This window comes from Semicossyphus pulcher, unplaced genomic scaffold (genome assembly GCF_022749685.1).
Source record: "Semicossyphus pulcher isolate SPU_LCO1_2020_fin unplaced genomic scaffold, fSemPul1.0.p SCAF_14, whole genome shotgun sequence".
In the NCBI taxonomy this organism is placed as follows: Eukaryota; Metazoa; Chordata; class Actinopteri; order Labriformes; family Labridae; genus Semicossyphus; species Semicossyphus pulcher.
Genome location: NW_027211648.1, coordinates 31,510,001 through 31,529,593, shown reverse-complemented (window position 1 = coordinate 31,529,593; position 19,593 = coordinate 31,510,001). Strand labels below are relative to the sequence as shown.

At 49.4% G+C, this 19,593-nt stretch overlaps 1 protein-coding gene across 1 annotated transcript; it reads right to left on the bottom strand.

Moving 5' to 3' along the window:
• Positions 1-3,633: 3,633 nt before the first annotated feature.
• LOC138590781 (trichohyalin-like) lies at positions 3,634-7,801 on the bottom strand. Its single transcript, XM_069661137.1, has 2 exons — positions 7,657-7,801; positions 3,634-5,996 (listed from the first exon to the last, which is right to left on the bottom strand). Exons 1-2 carry the CDS (start codon positions 7,799-7,801, stop codon positions 3,634-3,636), a joined length of 2,508 nt encoding a protein of 835 aa, XP_069517238.1.
• Positions 7,802-19,593: the final 11,792 nt, after the last annotated feature.

Here is a 19,593-nt window from a genome sequence, read left to right as displayed (position 1 = left end):
ATGTGAGACCTGATGAAGTTAGTTCTGCATTCAACCCTATTTTAAAGGAATCATTAATAAATACAGCAAGTAATTGTTAGACGTGAAGGTAATTATTATCTTTCACAATCGAAGCACAATGTAACCCGTCGTTTAAAACCAACGGAGACTTCATCTGCTGAGTTCAGTTCACAGGTTTACCTGTCACCTGTGTCCCTCTGAGAGGGAGGCACCTGTACTCCTGCTGAGAGCCACTGTCTCCCATTAATGCCTAAACAGCTCTCTACATTCAACTTAAAGTGTGTGTGTGTGTGTGTGCGTGTGCGTGCGTGCGTGCGTGTGTTTGTGTGTGTGTGTGCGTGTGCGTGTGTGTGTGATGTTTGAGGACCTGATTGAGAGCGCAGAAGGCATCTCCTGATCAGCACAGATAGAAGGTGATTAATAGCCTTACTGATTAGCCAATCACCACCAAGACAAAGAATAATCAGTTAATTGATCATTGTGACGAGTTGTCTCTGTGTGTGTGTGTGTGTGTGTGTGTGTGTGTGAGTGTGTGTGTGTGTGTGTGTGTGTGTGTGTGTGAGTGTGTGTGTGTGTGTGTGTGTGTGTGTGTGTGTGTGTGTGTGTGTGAGTGTGTGTGTGAGTGTGTGTGTGTGTGTGTGTGTGAGTGTGTGTGTGTGTGTGTGTGTGTGTGTGAGTGTGTGTGTGAGTGTGTGTGTGTGTGTGAGTGTGTGTGAGTGTGTGTGTGAGTGTGTGTGTGTGTGTGTGTGTGTGTGTGTGTGTGAGTGTGTGTGTGAGTGTGTGTGTGTGTGTGAGTGTGTGTGTGTGTGTGTGTGTGTGTGTGAGTGTGTGTGTGAGTGTGTGTGTGTGTGTGAGTGTGTGTGAGTGTGTGTGTGAGTGTGTGTGTGTGTGTGTGTGTGTGTGTGTGTGTGAGTGTGTGTGTGAGTGTGTGTGTGTGTGTGAGTGTGTGTGTGTGTGTGTGTGTGTGTGTCTGTCCACATATTGTTGCTTTTTAAAGGATGATCTATTTTAATTGTACCTTTAATTTAACCTTCAGTACCTCATGACCTCGATGAGGTTCACATTTCAGTTTAAAGTCCGTCTGGATCCTGTCCTGTTTGCATTTCAAAATAAAAGCCCCACACAGAACAGAGAACTCGATCCCATCATATATTTCAGCCTTGAAGGTGAACACTTGTCATGTTTAGTCCAGGTGTAGATCACAGCTGAGCGTTAAGTGATACAGTAAGGTCTGATACCTGAGAGTGTTAGTGTATCTGAATATCAGTCACTCCGTCACACACTCCTCCCTCTCTGTGTCTGTGTGTGATGCCTCCAGTGTGAGCAGTGTGTGCTCTCAGTGTACACACACACTGATTATATACATACTGACTATAGATGCAGGCACTTGTGTGTGCTGCCGCCTTCCCCGGTCCGTCATACTGCAGCCGTACCTGTGGGAATCAAACATGAACAGAGGACAGCAGGCGAGAGACACAGAGAGAGAGAGAGAGAGAGAGCATCAGAGAGGGAGAAGAAGAGGAAGAGCGAGGGAGACGGTGACATCTCCAGTTCAAAGTGAGAGGGAGGCTCCACACACACACACACACACACACACACACACACACACACACTCGCTGCCCAGTACACCCACCGTGTGCTGCTGGTGACGCTGAGGTGTCTGACGGTCGATGTTTCGTACGGACTCCTCTGCAGCTCCTCCTCCTCTGTAGCACAGTCAGGTTTGTTTGTGTGCTTCTACATGCAGGCTGCAGTAATGCAGTAATGCAGTAATAATAATAAATTGTTTTTGTACATTTGTGCTCTCTGTAACTCTTCCAGCTTTGAAGGACTCTGATAGACTCGGCCGTGCGGTCCGACCCAGCAGAAGAGCTGCTGAAGCTCAAACTGCTGAAACAGTTAATGCAGGTTCTGACAGAAAGGTGTCAGAACACACAGAGTCACGTTTTCTTTGACATCATGTGGATGGTCGGGTGCGTGTGCGTCTCTTACCTGGGGAAGACATGGCACCAGGATGCATTATGGGAAGAAGGCGAGCCGGCGGAGGCAGTGTGATGCTTTCAATGTTCTGCTGGTAAACCTTGGGTCCTGCCGTTCATGTGGATGTTACTCTGACACGTACCACCTACCTGAACATTGCTGCAGACCAAATCCACCCCTTCATGGACACAGTATTCCCTAATGGCAGTGGCCTCTCTCAGCAGGATAATGCGCCCTGCCACACTGCAGACATGGTTCAGGAATGGTTTGAGGAACACAACGAGTTCAAGGTGTTGACTCGGCCTCCAGATTCCCCAGATCTCGATCCAGTCGAGCGTCTGTGGGATGTTCTGGACAAACAAGTCTGATCCATGGAGGCCCCACCTCGCAGCTTACAGGACTTAAAGATCTGCTGCTCACGTCTTGGTGCAGATACCTCATGGTCTTAATGTTATGGCTGATCGGTGTACATGACAGAAGGCCTGTGTTAGAAACTGTTCATGAGAAGTTTGATAGTCGTGGGTGTGCATGAGACAGGGACAGTCTAATACTTAGTGCATTATGGGAAATGATGCTTGACTCGTAACGAGGATATTTCAGACCTCTGCTGCTTCAATCTTTCCTTTTCAATCGTTTGTGAGTCTATGTGTTAATATGTTTCTACATTTCTTTGTACTGCTGATCATATTCCAAACATTCATTTTGCAAAGCTGCGGTGCATTTCCCAAATTCACTGATACATGTGTCTTTGTGGTGTATTCAGTGTTTCTCTTCTGTTTGATTGACAGACTAAAAAAGGATGAACCACATATTGTACATGAGGTCATGTTGGTTCGTCTGGGTTTGCAGGTGGACACAGAATGACTGAGTGTGTCGACCAAAGTGATTTTAAACCAGGTGAAACGTTTTAAACATGACTGAGACCTTTTTTAAGGTTTACTTTGAACTCTTTCAGCCGTGTGGACACCTTGATCCTGTGTGAGTGTCTGAGCCTCGGTGCACACACACACACTGTGCACACACACTCGTTCGGCCTGTGTAACATCCATAAAGTGTTACGACGTCACCTCGGAGCCTTCCCTCCTCCCCGTCGCTCTGCGGCCTGAACCAGCGGCCGTTAACATTTGAAGCGGGAGCAGAAAAAAGGCTCTAATTGGTGCTGCGGTGGAACCACAGGCCTGATATTCTGTGAAAGCAGGGCATCAGAGGGCCATTAATTAACCTTAGTGCTATGATTACTACTTACATTAGAGGGGAATACATTAGAGGTGGCAGCGGGCCCCTTTTTTTCCCACCTTGCACTTCAGAGGGGCCCCGTCGGAGCGCTCCGTGCCCCCGCGAGCCACGATATGTTAACGGGGAAGCAACTAATTAGATGTCAAAAATTCATAAGGCCTCTCTTTAATATTGCATATCTATCCCCGGCCTGTCACTTCAAAACAACGGGGATTGCATAAACAGGCGACCGCAACACAACCCCCCCTCATCCAGCCCCGTCATGGGACCTGGGTGGGAGGGGGGAGGAGGGGGGAGTGTAGTGCTGATGAGGGACAAGAAGGAGGGATGACAGCGTGCTTGAAGGTGAAGAGGAGGGAAGACAGAGGAAAGAAGAAGAGGAAGAAGATGCAAAGAGGAAGAAGAAAGGAGAGAGAATCAAAGAAAGTTCCTGAAGAATCCCACAGAGGATGGCTCTGCGTCTTCCTCTCTGTGGCGCGATGGAGTCTTCCTCTCTGCGGCGCGACGGAGTCTTCCTCTCTGCGGCGCGACAAAGTTTTCCTCTATGCGGCGCGACGGAGTCTTCCTCTCTGCGGCGCGACAAAGTTTTCCTCTCTGTGGCGCGACGGAGTCTTCCTCTCTGCGGCGCGACGGAGTCTTCCTCTCTGCGGCGCGACAAAGTTTTCCTCTATGCGGCGCGATGGAGTCTTCCTCTCTGCGGCGTGCAGGAGTCTTCCTCTCTGCGGCGCGATGGAGTCTTCCTCTCTGCGGCGCGACAAAGTTTTCCTCTATGCGGCGCGATGGAGTCTTCCTCTCTGCGGCGTTCAGGAGTCTTCCTCTCTGCGGCGCGATGGAGTCTTCCTCTCTGCGGCGCGACAAAGTTTTCCTCTCTGTGGCGCGATGGAGTCTTCCTCTCTGCGGCTTGCGGGAGTCTTCTTCTCTGCGGCGTGACAGAGTCTTCTTCTCTGCGACGCGATGGAGTCTTCCTCTGCAGCGTGCAGGAATCTTCCTCTCTGCAGCGCGACGGAGTCTTCCTCTCTGCGGCGCGACGGAGTCTTCCTCTCTGTGGCGTGCGGGAGTCTTCCTCTCTGTGGCGTGCGGGAATCTTCCTCTTTGTGGCGCGACGGCGTCTTCCTCCCTGCGGCGTGCAGGAATCTTCCTCTCTGCGGTGCGACGGAGTCTTCCTCTCTGCGGCGTGATGGAGTCTTCCTCTCTGTGGCGTGCGGGAGTCTTCCTCCCTGCGGCGTGATGGAGTCTTCCTCTCTGTGGCGTGCGGGAGTCTTCCTCTCTGCGGCGTGATGGAGTCTTCCTCTCTGTGGCGTGCGGGAATCTTCCTCTCTGCGGCGCGACAGAGTTTTCCTCTCTGCGGCGCGATGGAGTCTTACTCTCTGCAGCATGATGAAGTCTTACTCTCTGCAGCATGATGGAGTCTTCCTCTCTGCGGCGCGACGGAGTCTTCCTCTCTGCGGCGCGACGGAGTCTTCCTCTGAGGCCGACGAAGTATTCCTCTGAGGCCGACGAAGTCTTCCTCTCTGTGGCGTGCGGGAGTCTTCCTCTCTGTGGCGTGCGGGAATCTTCCTCTCTGCGGCGTGATGGAGTCTTCTTCTCTGCAGCACAACAGAGTCTTCCTCTCTGCGGCGTGCAGGAATATTCCTCTCTGCGGCGCGACAGAGTCTTCCTCTGAGGCCGACGAAGTCTTCCTCTCTGTGGCGTGCGGGAGTCTTCCTCTCTGTGGCGTGCAGGAATCTTCCTCTCTGCGGCGTGATGGAGTCTTCTTCTCTGCAGCGCAACAGAGTCTTCCTCTCTGCTGCGTGCAGGAATCTTCCTCTCTGCGGCGTGCGGGAGTCTTCCTCTCTGTGGCGTGCGGGAATCTTCCTCTTTGCGGCGCGACGGCGTCTTCCTCCCTGCGGCGTGCAGGAATCTTCCTCTCTGCGGTGCGACGGAGTCTTCCTCTCTGCGGCGCGACGGAGTCTTCCTCTCTGCGGCGTGATGGAGTCTTCTTCTCTGCAGCGCAACAGAGTCTTCCTCTCTGAGGCGCGACAGAGTCTTCCTCTCTGCGGCGTGCAGGAATCTTCCTCTCTGCGGCGCGACGGAGTCTTCCTCTCTGCGGCGTGACGGAGTCTTCCTCTGAGGCCGACGAAGTCTTCCTCTCTGTGGCGTGCGGGAATCTTCCTCTTTGCGGCGCGACGGCGTCTTCCTCCCTGCGGCGTGCAGGAATCTTCCTCTCCGCAGCGTGCAGGAATCTTCCTCTCTGCGGCGCGACGAAGTCTTCCTCTCTGTGGTGCGATGGAGTCTTCCTCTCTGCGGCGCGACGAAGTCTTCCTCTCCGCGGCGTGCAGGAGTCTTCCTCTCTGCGGCGCGACGAAGTCTTCCTCTCTGTGGCGTGTGGGAGCCTTCCTCTCTGTGGCATGTGGGAGTCTTCCTCTCTGCGGCGTGTGGGAGCCTTCCTCTCTGTGGCGTGTGGGAGTCTTCCTCTCTGTGGCGCGACAAAGTTTTCCTCTCTGTGGCGCGATGGAGTCTTCCTCTCTGCGGCTTGCGGGAGTCTTCTTCTCTGCGGCGCGCAGGAATCTTCCTCTCTGCAGCGCGACGGAGTCTTCCTCTCTGCGGCGTGACGGAGTCTTCCTCTCTGCGGCGCAACGGAGTCTTCCTCTCTGCGGCGTGATGGAGTCTTCCTCTCTGTGGCGTGCGGGAGTCTTCCTCTTTGCGGCGCGACGGAGTCTTCCTCTCTGCGGCGTGACGGAGTCTTCCTCTCTGCGGCGCAACGGAGTCTTCCTCTCTGCGGTGCGATGGAGTCTTCCTCTCTGCAGCATGATGGAGTCTTCCTCTAAAAAACTCTCATATAAAAGAAGTGGCGTACTTGTGGAGATCATTTTGTCTCTGATTCTGCCAATATTTGCCTTAACGCTTGCAGCACTAAATAATCCATATGAAACACCTGTTTCCAGAAAACATGTTTTCAGCATCACAGTATCAGTGTTGACTCCCATCTAGGTACCCCTCTAGCCACAGTTTGGCACTTCTCTTGGGCAAGTCAGCAATTATAAATGTGCAGCATCTGAGAATGACGAACGACAAATGGTCCCAATTTGGTAAGAAATTAGTCGAAATATGACCTTTAACCCCTCTTATAGTCATCACTGAAGGTCTATGACCAGAAGTTTCTTTAAAGAGTGGGAGGGAAAATGCTTTGAATATTCTTAGACACGATAAAATCGTCTGACAGCCTCGAGCTGACAGCTGCAGAGGCAAATGTCAATCAACATAAACAACAACAGCTGAAGCAGCCTTTAAAGTCGAGGGGACAGAGACAGATATGCTTCAACCTCAGGCCTTCTTACTGTTTCCAGCAGCAGATATCAAACCTTACTGTTTGTCTTATTTACAGGACAGCTCCCAAAAAAAACCTCCAAAAGTTCACGATGTAGCGCCATCTTTAATCCTCCTTCCCTCTCACAGTCTAAAAGCAGCATTGAAAGGTTAACAGAGCTTGTCGTGTCCATAAACACAGACACAGAGGATCTGTGTTTACTCACCACTAAACTTAAAGAAAGTGTTTTAAAGTCGATCCAGATTTAAAGCAGCAGCAGTAACAATCGCGTCCCCGTCAGAGTGATGCTGTTTCCATGAGCCGAGACACTTCATCGTGTTTCATTTCCCCCAGCGGAGACGCAGCGCTGCGTTACTGTGAGGACACATATTTTAGAAAAGTTCACAGTCATCTGTCTAAATACATTTTCCCCACTGTCTGCGTGTGTTGGCTCACATGAAGTATTCATAATAATGTTCTGTGTGTCTTTATGAAGATGATCATTCAGAGTCAAACTGATTGTAATGGTAGAAATAAAGAAGAGGGAGCACTGCGACATCTAAAGCTCTTTGATTTTCAATCATGTGTGACGGATTCAGATATTTATAGCAGCTGTACTGCGTCACACAGGAGGATTTATACACGCTGGGTGTGCCAGATCCAGGAAAACACACAAGGCCGACGGGTCTTTAGAGATATACCCTTATTAGTCGTAAGAGCCTCAATTGATGACAGTGAATCTATCCAATACACTACATGTTAGAGTTATAGCCTCAGACTGAATAGGTGGATAGGTAACAGCTAAAACCATGTACCAACCACCAGCACGAGGCCTCATTTCAGACACCTTTGGGCTCAGTTAGCCCAGGGGGATCGTGAAGCAGCAGACAGGGACCAGGTGTCAAGGAGCGCTGCAGCGTGTGTTGTTGTGGAAGCAAAAACCCAAATGTTGGAGCAGTTCAGGGATGGGATAGAGAAGGACTTTCTGTCGGGTCAAAATATGTTTTAGAAGGGGAAGGCAGTGCTTGGCTTGAGCTGCATTCAGCCGGAAGGAGAACAGCTGACCCGGACTTCAGACATCATTAAGCAATGAAAAGAACACTGAGGAACTCCTGAACCCAACCAACCTATGACCTATAGGTAGGACACCTGACCTGTGACCTTGGCTCTGGACATCTTTGGGCTGTATTGGCTGACATGCCTCTTCAGTGTTGCATGGAGGTCCTGGAAAATGGCTGTCAACTGGCAGACGGGGGTGGTTCCCATTTTTAAAAGCGGGGCTCGAGGGTGTGCAGTCATTGTGATATCACACTACTAAGTTTATTCTATGGCGCTCTCATGTAGAGGTGCTGACCAGGATCAGGAGTCAGAGTGTGGATTGTGTCCTGCCAGTGGAACAGTGGACCAACTGCTCACTCTTGCAGGGTTACTAGGGGGGTCATGGGAGTTTGCACATCCAGTCCACGAGTGTCTTGTGCCTCCGATCAATGAGTCATCAGGTCAGTGTATCACCAAAGTGACAGCTGTGTCCCTATCCTCAGCATGTGGCCTGACCTGGCCTCCACCAGGGTTACCTCGCAGGCTTTAAAGGCACAGCTGGGGCAGGGACAGTGTCCGGTTTGGGGACCTCAGAATTCAATCTCTGCATTCAAATTAGGTTTTCATTGTTGGCTTCAAGAAGCTGTGACCTCCAGGCGACAGGGTTTGAATTTGCTGCGAGCGGCGACTGGGAGCCAGTGGAGTGATATGAACAGTGGAGTGATATGAACAGTGGAGGGATATGATCACTGGAGTGACGTGCCGTTCTGGGTTGATCGAAGACCAGTCGTTCTGCTGCGTTCTGGATCATCTGCAGAGGTTTGAATGTGCACGCAGGAAGGCCTGCCAGGAGGGAGCTGCAGTAATCAATGCGTGATATCACGAGAGCCTGTACCAGCAGGTGTGTTGCATGCTCTGACAGGTAGGGTCTGATCTTCCTGATGTTGTACAGGGAAAATCGACATGACCGAGCAATCGAATCCACATGAACCTTAAAGGTAAGCTGGTCATCATCACGACGCCCAGGCTCCGGGCAGACTTAGTGGGTATGAGTTCAGCTTGTGCGAGCTGGATGTCGATCTGTGGTTGCATATATCTTTCTTCTGGGCACGGATTGCTTCGGGATCTCACAGGAGCTGGGACACATTGTCGGGGAGAGGGACTTCTGGGCTGACTTGCTTGATGGACTTACTGACAGCAGTTGAGGCTGGGATAAATCCCATCTAGCACCTGCACTGGTGCAACGATCAGCACTGGCGCCCTCCAGGGTTGCGTGCTCTCCCCACCACTCTTTTCCCTCTACACCAGCGACTGCAACACAGGAGACTCATCTGTTAAACTCTTGCACTTTGCAGACCACTCAATGGTCATCCTCCTAATAGCTCGCCCTCCAGTGCAGTCAGAACCACCTGTAGATGAACAAACTCAAACTCTGCCCTCGTCACCACACTCATCAGCACATAATTTGGGACTGTCTGGGATCCACAATCTCCCCGGACCTCAAGTAAACTTCCAACGAAGACGTTGTCATCAAGTAGTCCCAGCAGGAAGAACTTCCTGCACCGGCTCAGGAAGTTCAACTACCTCAAGAGCTGCTGATCCATTTCCTCTCTGCAAAAATCCAGTCTGTTCTCTGCACATCCCTCACTGCAGTGTTCAGGTCAGACTCCAAACAGGACAGAAATAGACTACCGCAGACCGTGGTGCACAAAAACTATGCTGGTGCCATCCTGACTGCAGTTCAGGCTGGTAAGCAGCTGAATAATGGCTGAAGGTGATCTACAGAACAAAGAACAGTCAGTCCCAGTTATCGTCTGCTGGTGATTAACTCCTGGTTTCATGTTATAGTTTATAGTTTCATTGTAACGCTCTGTAGTTCTGAATTACTCATCAAACATGTTCAGCTTGGGTCAAAGGTCATGCACAGACTATAAGCAGGTCGACCTCCTGAATTCCAGTAGCTGTGTGGCTAACAGCTTCCACGTGGCTTTCAGCTCCAGCTGGTCCTCTCACTGTTGGTTGTATGTAGCTTTAACTCTACACACAGTGTGTAGGTGTTCATCTGTGGCTGTATCATGTCCTCTTCCCCGTCTGAGGCTGTCCTTTAAATGTAACCGACCCCCCACATTTCTCCCGTGTGCTCTCAGATCCACCAGAGGAGAGTTCAGTTCACCCACTCGTGTCATGCAAACTCATATTCATTCACTCCAGGTTGAATTAAGTGACACATCCCGACTGCTGGCCACTGAAGCAAAAAATTATCCTGCCGGCCGAGCGAAAGGTCAGAACAGAGGTGGAGGAAATGGAGGGTCACATTTCTCTAACCGTGAACTGCTGCTGAATGTGAGCCGAGCTGCCAGCAGCCTGACGAGAGCCCGACAGGTGTGTGTAGGTGTGTGTGTGTGTGTGTGTGGGGGGGGATTTCAAGAGCTGATAGTGGCCCTCCACTTTCTCTAACTGAGACATCATAGGGTTACTCTGTTCAGTGTGGATCAATATCTTTATTTTGCACACTGTGAGCACAGACTGTACACGTGACAGCTGCGTGTGCGCTGGTTTAAGAGACAAACGTAAAAACAGCGACTCACTTTATGTTCACTGATACATACAAACATAAATGTTGTCGTGAGTTTACGCCGTGTCCGTTCGTTGGGTTAGTTTCCTATGACTGTATTCTCTCAGGTATGTTAGGTGAACGAGTCACCTGACTGACGGGACTGTGACCCTGTGGTCTGAACAATTGTTCATAGATGCTCTTTGTAACATTTCTGATCACTGTTTATTTGAAAAGGCCGATTCAATTTAAAGTTCTGTGTTGGTGCCAAACTAATCCCCCGTCCTCCCTCCTGCACTCACTGCTGTGAACACGTATATTATAAATATTTAAAGGAGGGTGGAGGCAGAGGTTTTGTCATGGCTTGATAGACATGGCTGTCCATATTTGTTTATTTCAGGAGATAATCAGTCCTTCTAAGCATGAACTCTTATCTCTCCCCACGGAGGGAAAACAGCAGCAGATAAGGAAAAGATGCAAAACTTTCAGTTTGGCTGCGTGACGTGAAGTCTAAAATCTCCTCCATCACTCCCAGGAAGCTCCACGTGACCGCCGCTTATCAGCGCGGCGTCGGGGGTCACGAGACAGCCGGCAGATTGTGAGCCGCGAGTTTTTCGCTCGTCACCCGGAGGATTTTGATACTTCCATCTCCCTGAACACGCAGCAGATCCTCCGCCTCACCTGCAGGAAAGCAATTACTGAGAAGTTTTCCAAATGACGGGCTGCCAATCACAGCCTGATGAGTTTAGATTCCTGCACTTAGAGCAATTATTGAGCTGTGAGTTTGTTGACACTTGCCTTTCAAAGATGTTCACTTCATTTTAACAGCAGAGGAGTTTATTATCAAGGCACCAGGATGTTCTTCAAAGCACATTTATTCACAGGAAATTTCCTTAAACTGTTGGTGCAACACAGCTCAAAGAAACCATTTACATAACGGGAGCAGCTAATAAGTTGACGAGTGAGGCTGCACCATCTCTGCTGCCTGTGACGGTTTAACCAGGAGACAGACTCAGCTAAAGGAGCCCCATCATTAAAACTCAGCCGGCCGCCACACCACTGCCGCTGCTTCAAAGAGGAAGTGTCCGGACTTTGGTCTCTTCCTCCCATTACACTGAGAGAGATCAGAAACTCTCCGTCTTCTTCAGGAGGCCACTCTGCAGCCAGCCGCGCCTTCAGATGATTCACCCCATTACGGAGCCAATCAGGTATAATGAAGCACGCGTCGAGAACTCTGCGGCTCAGCCCCATAAATTATTTACTGCCACTTGTCATCCCATCGAGTCGCTGCAGTCACAGAGGAGCACAGAGACACATGAAGGCTTTCCGGGGTGGAGAGACTCCGCAAAGATGGTGACACCCCCCCACACATCACCCAGGTCCACCTCCCACATCCTCCCCTCAGTCACCCCCTCATCCTCAAATCAAACAGCCCACCCCGCCCGCCGTCCTCCCCACCTGTCAGACGTCGCAGATAGAGAGATGGAGGAAGCACTTCGTTACAGCCGCTCACTCGCAGCTTTCAAACAGATTTCAGCTAATGAGGAAGCATTTAGAAACTCTGGCATCCCACTACTGGAAGAGGGGGGGGGGGTTATAGCACATACACACATATACAGCACACACAGCAACATATACACCCCGCTCCATCCTCCACACACACACACACACACACACACTCACCTGTACAGTGTTTCTCTCTCACAGCTCAGGTTGTCAGTGCAGCTGAACAAAGTGAATAGAATATGTGACTGACAATAAAGATTTCTTTTAACATCAGTGGGAGGAAGGCGGGTGGGGGGGCGGGGCAGGGGTGCAGGGGGGAGGCGGGTGAGTGCGGGGAGACAGGCTGCAGAAGTTTGCATTGCTCTGAAGGACCCGTCGGCTGCATGTGCCATCTTTAATGACGCCAAACTGGCACCCAGTGAGCCAACCAGGAGAGAGCAAAGCCTGCAGACCTGTTATTGAAACCTGCGTCTGTGTGTCTTCTCTTTACACCCCCCCCCCCCCCCCCCCCCCCTTATCTGTGAGCGTTAATAGACACCGCTAAATTTCCGCTGCCGTCTCCTTAAAGTTTAATTCACCCACTTTTCTCTCACTGCTGCCTCCCCATTACGGAGCGTCGACGGCAGCAAACAGCCATTATTATTTCATACTATGAAAACAGCCTCTCAGATGAAGGGGAGAGGAAGGAGAGGACGGCGCTGGCAATAATTTCATGGCACAGTTATAATGGCAGGTTGGGAAGTGAGCAAAGAGGACCCACTTTTCATGTGACACTATTATCCTCTCGGCTAACGGGTGACGAGGATTATTTACTGGATTCAACAGTTTCAGTGTTTCTCAGTGTTTTGCTGAGAAGTTAGTCTGAGGTGAGCTGAAGGTGAGCGTGTGGAAACTTCTGATTGTTGTTTCTCTGAGCAGCTGGAGAGACTCACCATGCACGATGCAAGATTAATTATTATTATTGTTGATGAACGTTTGTGACGTGTTCAGACCAAAGACAGTCAACTCTCTCCTCACGTGTCAAAGGTCAAAGATCAAAGATCAACCATCAGTCAATGAATTCTGATGCAATCCTCGGACGTCAGGGAAATCTTAACGCTGATCAGTTTTGCAAATCTCTCGCTCAACATGAACTTATCGACTTCACACACACGTGGATCTAACACCACTTAGTGAAGACATCGTGATTCAGGGGCTGGTTTCCTCCGCTGGTCAGAGACACGATGCAGACTGTGCTCCTCGGTGTCAGAGACAGATGCTTTATTGTCAGGACTGTTGGACCGTCTGTCCATCTGTCTAATACTCTGTTCTAGAAAGGTCCACACAGGAGACCCACAGGTGTCTCAGGACTGCACAACTCTGTCATTGTTCTTAGAACGGTTGGAGAACCCCGTCCTAGGCTCTCACAAGCTGGCCGTGATTCGCCCTCTGCGATTTGACTGATCTTCACATGCATTGACTCTGTGTGTAATTCGACATGTGAACATGTGCTTGTCTTTTGGTCTGAACGATGACTGAATCACTCCTCCATTGCCGTCCAGCCCAGTGTGTCCACAGGTCAGAGTCTCCCTCAGAGCGAGCTCATGTTGGGAGCCCGGCAGCCTGATCTGATCGAACACACAGAAGTAACGTGTTGTATGTACGGCCGCTTTAGGACGCGACAGCCTCTCCGGGCTCCCAGCAGGGCTTCAGGCTCTTATCGGTGTTAGTGGAGGATATGACCTGTGCTATTTCCTGCAGGCCCTTTGTGAACACATCCATGTGAGACAGTGTATTTATGTACACATGTGGGTAGCAGATCGAGGGTTCTGAAAGGCTAAACGTCAGCATCCATTGATTTGATCAGTGAGTCACTGGTCCTATAAGAGTCCTATTAACACCCACAGAAGGATTAATGTCATTAATGTGATGCACTGCTCCTTTAAATGATCAGTCTGACTCCCAGTGCCTGTCCTGGTGCCTCCATCAGTGAGGCTCAGAATAGAACCAGCATTCAATGCACGCCCACCTACACACACGCACACACACACACACACACACACACACACACACACGCACAGAGTCTACCTCTAATTAGTGATTAACACGTCCTCTCTGTATTTATAGGCCTGACTTGCCAGGCGCTGCCGTGTGTGCCAGGATCAGGCTGAACGGAGCGTGAGGTGAGCTGGGAGCTCGGCCGCTTCATAAACACTCCGTTATAGTTTCACACTAATCGACTGATTACACAAACAGCCTGTAACGGCTGCTCGAACCAGAGGGTCACACCATGTTGGAGTGCTGTCGTTACACTCGCTGCTGCTCTCAGGTCTGCATGCTCACGCAGTCCAGTGTCATTATACACAGCACATTTGGCTGCTAAGTGTCACATAATAAGGGTGTTATTGTGATTTATATAAAGACTAGAGCGGCTCAGAGAGACCACCGCTGAGGACAACGTTCCAATCATCTGTTAGATTATAATCGGCCACCACAACCTCACAAACTCATCTCATGTGCAGCCGAGTTCTTTACTCTTGTGTTGTACGTTTAGTCACACCACTGGACCCGTCCTTTATTCATGTGGTCGGTACTGATGTGCTGTTGTGTGTCCAAACAAACCAACAAATCTCCTCTCTAGTCTCCTGAAAACAAAGAAGCTTTCGTCACGTGCTGAGAACCACAGATTCATTCACAAGATAGTGAACTGATCTTAAGCTCCCTCCTGAGCGTCGGTGTTTTTCTGTATTAGATAGTTTCTTTAAGAAAGAACTCCTTGGTAGGCCGGCAGCAGGGACCGCAGTGTGTGACTGAAGCATATATTCACAATGTTGATGAACATGCTAATAAGATGCTAATTGAGGCATTTGGTTTTGATTTGTCGTTTCCTGTGGCAGAGCCAAAGAGGAGAAGAGGTGTTTGCTTTGAGACGGGGATGACCAGACTCCGAGTCATCGTTTCTCCTACATGAGAAGAGAGTGTGCAGAGAGTGTGCAGAGAGTGTGTGGAGAGTGTGTGCAGAGAGTGTGCAGAGAGTGTGCGGAGAGTGTGTGGAGAGTGTGTGCAGAGAGTGTGCAGAGAGTGTGCGGAGAGTGTGTGCAGAGAGTGTGCAGAGTGTGTGCAGAGTGTGTGCAGAGAGTGTGCAGAGAGTGTGCAGAGTGTGTGCAGAGTGTGTGCAGAGTGTGTGCAGAGAGTGTCTGCAGAGAGTGTGCAGAGTGTGTGCAGAGTGTGAGTCTGTTTACATCTACTTCCTGTAGTCTGAGCCGGCCTTAACAACAGTCGACTGCAGACATCATCGTGGGCGGACATGTAACCGCGAGGAGCAGGTGTGAAGACGTCCTTCAGACACTGAAGGAGCTGTCGGGAGATGTTTCCTTTTTCACTTCAAATGAACTGTGGACTAAGTTTCTTCTGGCTTCTGGTCTTTGTGCTAAGCTAGGCTAAATATGTACAGGACAGGATGCTGAAGCTGGTCTTCACATGTGACCCTGATGTTGTCAGGAAACAAGCAGCTTTCTTTTGACCTGCTTCTTGTAAAGTGTTTCAGTTTAAGAGCACAAGGTGAGAACATGGAGAGGGAGGAGGGAGGTGTCTGATGCTTTTGATCTATTGCTGAATGAGTGTCTCACCTCTCCTTTAAAATCTCTTCTGCTCTCACACACACACACACACACACACACACACACACCTCCTCCTCTGGTAATCAGGCTGGATGGCTGATTCTTTTCATAAATTTTAGTATCTCCTTATTTCAGGCTTTGCTGCCTCTCGGCTGCCATTAGTCCCCCGCAGGCGACAGAGCCCGTCTCCTCGCACGCCGCTCCTTTATGAGGTTTGCCTTCGCTCCCAGCGTTACTGCCTGCCAGGCGTCCTGTGTGGGGCGTTCACAGACACAGCGAATCTGTCATCCTTCCCTCCTGACGTTTATTTTCTATTCTCTAACATATCGTCCTCTTTAAAGAGGCTCTGTTGAGCTGATTTAAGGCCATAACAACATCCACCATCACAAACATACACATGTATATTGTATTGCCGAGTGTCTCAGGTTTTATTGAGTCTGTGTCTGTGTTGTTCGAGTCGGGGGAGTCGTTCTGTGAATGATGGACTGTGAGTGAAGAGCTGAGGATGAAGGAGACGGCAGACGTCTCAACACTCACACAGAGGATGTGTGTGTCCTGTGACACAGAGTCAAACATGGACTTCATGCAGACAGGTGTGTAAACGCTGCTCATGTTTTCAGGTATCTCCACGACTTCTGTTCATGCAGGGCGTTACAGACGACACCACTGATGTCCAAAGCCTCCGCTCAGCCTGCTCGGCACACAGCACACTGGTTTGTTACCAAAGTCATCAGGACTCATTTATTGGAACTTTGAGCTTATGCACCAGGTTTCACGAGAAGTCGTGGTTCAGAGATATCACAAAGGAACAGACGGACGGACTGTCGCTTGTGTCGCTATAACAGATGATCACAGGATGCATCGTCTCCCTGCTGGACTCAGTATAAGGTATGAGACATAAAGCAAAGGTCGGGGGTGTCTGGGGACACGGTGAACATACAGTTCAGCAGCGCTCAGTACCGTAACATGTCTCTGTTATCTCTGTTTCTCTCTGCGACCTTTCTTTAATTAGAGATCCAACAGACAGCACACTGACGGCTTCTGCAACACAGAGAGAGAGAGCTGAACACGTTGGTTGTTCTCGTTCCTCAGTCTCTCATGTTGGTCACATTATTTTTCACTACATGCACTCACCATGTAGAAACACACCGTTTACAGACAGCAGGTCTCAGTGTCTGAGCTGCAGCTGGTTAGCATACAGGGCCAACAGAGTGAAGAAGTGAGGACACACCTCAGATGAACGAAATGAAAAGTCTGATAAAGTGAGAGAAAGAGTATCATGGGGCAGGTTCAAAGGTGAAGTGTGAAGTGGCCTGCTGTCCCAGGAGCCTCACCTCATGCAGAGGGCGTGTCTTTAAGAAGGCTCTTGTGTCTATTCAGGACTTTCATTTCTTCAGCTTTGGGCTCCTGTTTTGTATATTTCTTATTTATCAATTGACCACACACAGAGTGTGTTTGGATTGGGGGGGTAACAGGGTGTCAGCAGCTCTGTTTTGCTCTGAGGCCTCCAAACAGTTAGTCCAGCCCTGCTGAGTGCAGGTGAAGGGTCTCTGGACACGAGATATAGATTCTATATCAGGGCAATAATTTAAATCTGAAACAGTTCAGAAACACTCAGAGAGAGAAAAAGAGACGGAGTGAGACAGAAGGAAAGAGAGAGAGAGGGATGGAGAGAGAGACTTAGCAGAGAAACACCTGAGCGGCAGAACGAGGCAGGTGTTTAATCTGAGAATTAAGACAGTGTGAAAGTTCATAAGTATGCTAATGTGAGAGAGAGGCTCAGTGACGGAGCTTCATCGTCTGCTCAGGAGGAAGAAACAGCCTGCATGAACATTCAGAGTCACATGACTGCACCTGCTCTGACCATGAAGCATCATCTACCATTACTGTAAAGACGCTTTAATATAGCAGCCATCATGAAATCTGTCTGCACGCTGGTGCTGTGTGATCCCTGCAGAGACACAGACACTAACATACAGAGTGAGACACACATGGATATACATGTGTGTCTCACTCTGTATGTTAGTGTCTGTGTCTCTAACATACAGAGTGAGACACACATGGATATACATGGATACATGAGGAGGAGGAGAGCATCAGAAACACACCAGGCTGAAGATACCAGAGGTCTTCTGTTTTTAAACATCAAACAAGGTTCCTAATTGCTGCAAACCATGCAAAGCTAATCATGCTAAGCTAATCATGCTACACTAATCATGCAATTGTGTCTGTATTCTTGTAAGTTAAACTTTCTTCAGCCCAAAGCAGAGGCATGTTGAGACCAAAATGAGTTTCTCAAGTTTTCCACTCTGTGTGATTACATGACAAGTTAGCTTTGAACACATCTGTCTGAGCGCATGAGTGAGTGATACATCAGTGTGTGTACCGGAGGATAGAGGTGAGTGTGTGCAGAGAGTGTGCAGAGTGTGTGCAGAGAGTGTGCAGAGTGTGTGCAGGGATTGTGCAGAGTGTGTGCAGAATGTGTGCAGAGGGTGTGTGCAGAGTGTGTGCAGAGAGTGTGCAGAGTGTGTGCAGAGAGTGTGTGCAGAGAGTGTGTGCAGAGAGTGTGCAGAGTGTGTGCAGAGTGTGTGTAGGGTGTATGCAGAGTGATGCCTACATTACCCAGAATGCAACTGGACGGCAGACAGTTCAAGCAGTTTCACATGTGTAACATGTAATGAATGTAGCAACAGAAGCCCGGTAAGCTCACTCTCTTTCTGTCCATGCACTCAGATCTTTCTCTTGGTAACAAAGAACAAACACACGGGTCAGGAGGGCTCGTCGCGTGTCACTCACAGCCTGTCTAACTGCTGGAAATGTGTCTCTGTGTCTTTATATATTTAATAAAAACTTTAAGGAGAGAATCTCTTCACCTTTTCGAATTTGCTCACAAACTGTAACTGCTGGAAATATTTAACGTCACATCATAAATCCTCATACAGAAATCTGGGTGACAAAAATCATCTCAAATGTCCACAGTCTGCAGGTTAGCTGTGATTAGCAGTTCAGATCTGCCAGAGCTCTAACACTGTGTTAATGATAGGAATCTAAGTGCTGATGGATAAGAGCAGATTATAACAGTCAGTCTGATGAAAACTAAACGTGTGAGCTTCCTGCCTTGAAGATGAGCGTCCTGCTCGTGTGCAGAGATCTCTGCTGATGACGGGGTGTGGTTCAGACAGCTTCCTTTTGTTTCCACACAGCGTGATGAATCAGAGCTCAGATGTGCTTTCTTCTCTCCTTAAGACAGGATTAAAGATGAAGGCAGATATCCTCTACCTGCTTCCTTCTTTCTTCCTCTCCTCTGACAGGCAGCGAGCAGGAAGTGACACAATAAAGACGAGAGAGGAGCCGTGAAAAAAGAGCAGCGTCTCTGCTTTGGACGCAAAAACATACCTGCAAATCAGAGCGGGGGGGGGGGGCAGGGTTCATCACAGGAGGACGTGTGTGTGTGTGTGTGTGTGTGTGTGTAGATACATGTGCTCTCCACTGTCTCTGGAAGTGTAGTGCAGATTTTGCAGGTTCAGGTGGAGGCTTTCAGACTGACTTTATGAGACTGAAAAATCACACAATAATCTACAGGCCAAATGTAGTAACGAGTATTGGCTCCTAACAGCCCCTGTTCTTCACCGTACAGGGTCAAAGGGCAGAAACACATCAGTGAACTGATCACTTCTGGTTCTCTGTGTAGACACAGCAAGTTTAATAACAATCTTAAGTATCTCTGATAAACCTTTTAACACATGGTTACAAAGTGCTTTACACTGAAACAGAACACATTACAAACACTGAGGTCAGAGGTCACAAACTAAGCCCTGCAGACAGCACGGGATGTCTTCATGTTTCCTCTCTGTGTGAGGGACACACATCTCATCTGTGTTGTGGCCGCTGGTTAACCTCGGCAGGTAAAACACGCCTCACATGTACAGAGGCTCAGTCCTCCACGCAGCGGCCCCGGGCTCGCCCCTCGACCCCTCGCTGCAGGTCACCCCCCCCCCCCCCCCCCCCTCTCTCCCTGTATGTCTGACTCCATCCACTGGAATATTTGACCTTTGGACAGCTGTCTGCTGTTACAGGTCATTTCTCTTCAACATGTTTAAGTTGAAACTTGAATCCATGTTTTCATATGACGTTAATGTTCTCTCAGATCAGAGCTGAAGCATCCATTAAAGATGAAACAGACACGGAGCCATTTTTAATAAAGACAAAGTATCAGGTCTCCTCGGAGCAGACACGAAACCTAACATCGTCCTGTAGTTGGAAATATTTACACATTTTCATTACTGACATAAACATGACAGAATATACAGGTGATTAGCTCATTAAATCAGATGGAGCAGGTGTGTTGGTGGAGAGGGGTGTGACCATGATGCAAAGCAGGAAATGACACGTGT